This window comes from Prunus persica, chromosome G6, assembly GCF_000346465.2.
Source record: "Prunus persica cultivar Lovell chromosome G6, Prunus_persica_NCBIv2, whole genome shotgun sequence".
Taxonomy (NCBI): Eukaryota; Viridiplantae; Streptophyta; class Magnoliopsida; order Rosales; family Rosaceae; genus Prunus; species Prunus persica.
Window position 1 is genome coordinate 10,122,081 of NC_034014.1, and position 2,908 is coordinate 10,124,988.

The window sequence follows — 2,908 nt, forward strand, 5'->3', positions numbered from 1 at the left end:
GTTTGAGTAGGTGTACTTTTAGTTGCTGAATCAGCGATTTTTATCACTTTGTGGATTGTGCGTGATATCAATTCAACTTGTTGTTGCGTTTGATCACTGAAGAAGATTTATCTATATTTGGCACTATAGTGAAATTCTACTGTTTTATTCATTCTATCAATAAAATACTATTGCTCTTTATAAAATTATTTATTTATATATATACACTCAATAAATATCAGTGGAAAGTGAAAAAAACCCACCATAATCTAAACAAAGCATGAGTACACGAAATCAAACCCTTTTTCTTTGACCAAAAAAAGGCCTTTTTTTGGGGTACGCAGAAATAAATGCAAAGTGCACATTCCTATATATATAAATGAAATCTTGGGCATTGTTAGGTGGCAAAAGTAGAGTACGTAGTTCTGGGGATACAGGGGTAGTGGGGTGTTGGTGAAGGTGAAGGTGAAGGTGAAGGTGAAGGCCAAGATCGGATCAGTAATGGCAAGCTACACTGTCCTATTTAAAATTATTCTGGTCCTTCTTAGTCTCTCAGGTTTGTTCTTTTTCAAACTACTTTCTTGCTTACCAGTTTGGTTCCGAAGAAAGTGCAGGAAAAGAAAAAGATGGTAATTTCATCTAAAAGCCTCAGATTTTCCTTCTGGGTCCTCTTAAACAAAATCTTCTCATCCGGGTCTTATATATCTCCTTTTTCGCTTTCTACCCACAAAAAGAAAAAAAATATATATATCGAACACTTGAAATTTGAAACTCTGTTTTCTCTCCATCCAATTGAATTCAATCTGCTTTGCTATTTTCTGTTTTGAGATCAGTTTAGATTCATCAATCACTAATCTATATTGGGTTTTCATAAACTTAACAAGTATCTTCAATTTTACGTTAATTGCATTGGATTTAGGATCTGATTTTGCTCAAGATTTGGTGCTGCAAACTTTACCAACTCTGTTCTCAACTCTGTTTCAGATTCAGCTGTTCATGTCCTCAGCCTGAGCTTCGGGATCAACTATGGACAAATAGCCAACAACCTACCATCTCCCTCAAGAGTCTCCGTCCTTCTCCAAACTCTAAACGTCAGCAGAGTGAAACTCTACGACGCCGACCCGAACGTCCTCCAAGCATTCTCAAACTCACAAGTTGATTTCATCATAGGACTCGGCAACGAAAATTTGCAGAACATGAAGGATCCTCTCAAGGCCCAAGCTTGGATCCAGCAGCACGTCCAGCCTCACCTTCCCCAGACAAAAATCACCTGCATCACCGTGGGAAACGAAATCCTCGGCGGAAACGACACTCAGCTCATGTCGTATCTCCTCCCTGCAATGCAATCTGTCTATAGAGCTCTTGTTGATCTTGGGCTCTCCAAGCAAGTTACTGTAACAACAGCACATTCTCTTACTATTTTGGGAAACTCCTACCCTCCTTCATCTGGGAGTTTTAAGCAAGATCTTGCTCAGTATATCCAGCCAATTCTCAGTTTCCATGCACAAGTTAATTCACCTTTTCTCATAAATGCATATCCATATTTTGCTTACAAGGACAACCCTGGAGAAGTTCCATTAGAGTATGTGCTTTTTCAGCCTAATTCTGGCATGGTTGATTCAGTTACCAATCTGCACTATGACAACATGTTGGATGCTCAGATTGATGCTGTTTATGCTGCCATCAAGGCAATGGGGCATACCGATGTCGAAGTGCGAATCTCCGAGACGGGTTGGCCTTCGAAGGGGGATCCGAATGAGGCCGGAGCCACGCCGGAGAATGCAGGGTTGTACAATGGGAATTTGATGAGGAAACTTGAAGAGAGGAAAGGAACTCCGGCTAAGCCTTCTGTTCCAATAGACATTTATGTTTTTGCACTTTTTAATGAGGATTTGAAGCCTGGCCCTGCATCAGAAAGGAATTATGGGCTCTATTATCCTGATGGCACACCAGTTTATGATATTGGCTTCAAGGGTTATCTCCCTGAGCTAACCTTTACTGCCGACTCAAATAAAAATAATGTAAGTAAAAATAAAATATACCTTTTTGTTCATTTGTCTGTTTTATGATCTTGGGTTAGAGTTAATTTTGTGGTTTAATATCTAATGCTGTTCTGTTTTCTTGCATGTTTTGCAGGTCTTGTCCATCTTCAACTTTCTGATCTTTCTTACTGTGTACTTGTTATTATCTGATTAATGCTCCTAAATTTTGGGCTCGATCCTAAATCAATTGGTCAAAGAAGTGGTTCGCATTAAGTTCGTTCAAATGTTTAGGGACTTGGGAGCCAACATATGCATGAAGAATTCCTCAAGATTTTTCCAGGGCAAAAGGAGTTCTACAGTCTGATAGGTTATAGCTTTAATGAATTCTTATACTGTATATCTATATTTGCTAAGTAAACCAGGCCAATATTTATTTACCACGTCATTTACATTTTACACCTTGCTGAATAATGGAAGAGGATCACTATTATTTTCATTTTCAATGTAGTTTTCTCCTCAGATATTCTATTTCAATTCAGAAAAAAGTAGAACAATTCAGAATGATCTGTAAATCAATACATGGTGGCAAATCAAATGGGTATCTCTGACGTAGAAGCCTGTCAAGTTCTGTCCACTTCATACGTGCACCAAGTGGACTCTTTGACATAAAATAATTAGAGAATTAAAAAAAACAGAACCAATTTGATGAAATATAATGTCACAGAAATTGTTTGTATGCTGGGAGTGGTAAGGGGTCTCTGTCCTCCTTATCTTTCCACTTGTATTCATGCATGTGAATCTTTCCGTGAATGAAATTCTGTGTGGCTTGAGCTTCACAAAAGTCCAACTTGGCTTTCCGACAAGGAAAGGAAATCCATTTCAGTCATCTTCCTTTTGGGGTTGCCTTTTCTTCTTATATTCTTCCATCTTTTCCCTGGTCACTAAAA

The 2,908-nt window shown here is 38.4% G+C and overlaps 1 protein-coding gene across 1 annotated transcript; it reads left to right on the top strand.

Annotated features, from left to right (window-relative positions):
• Nucleotides 232-2,519, top strand: LOC18774612 (glucan endo-1,3-beta-glucosidase 14). The gene is made up of 3 exons (XM_007205282.2): nucleotides 232-535; nucleotides 964-2,000; nucleotides 2,116-2,519. The coding sequence occupies exons 1-3, from the start codon at nucleotides 481-483 to the stop codon at nucleotides 2,173-2,175; spliced, it is 1,152 nt and encodes a 383-aa protein (XP_007205344.1). The 5' UTR covers nucleotides 232-480; the 3' UTR covers nucleotides 2,176-2,519.

Excerpts from the sequence above, each read along its gene's own strand:
- LOC18774612 (XM_007205282.2), top strand. The coding sequence starts at position 481 with ATGGCAAGCTACACTGTCCTATTTAAAATTATTCTGGTCCTTCTTAGT. Across the intron at positions 536-963 it reads GGTCCTTCTTAGTCTCTCAG|ATTCAGCTGTTCATGTCCTC; the intron begins GTTTGTTCTTTT and ends ACTCTGTTTCAG. Across the intron at positions 2,001-2,115 it reads CCGACTCAAATAAAAATAAT|GTCTTGTCCATCTTCAACTT; the intron begins GTAAGTAAAAAT and ends CATGTTTTGCAG.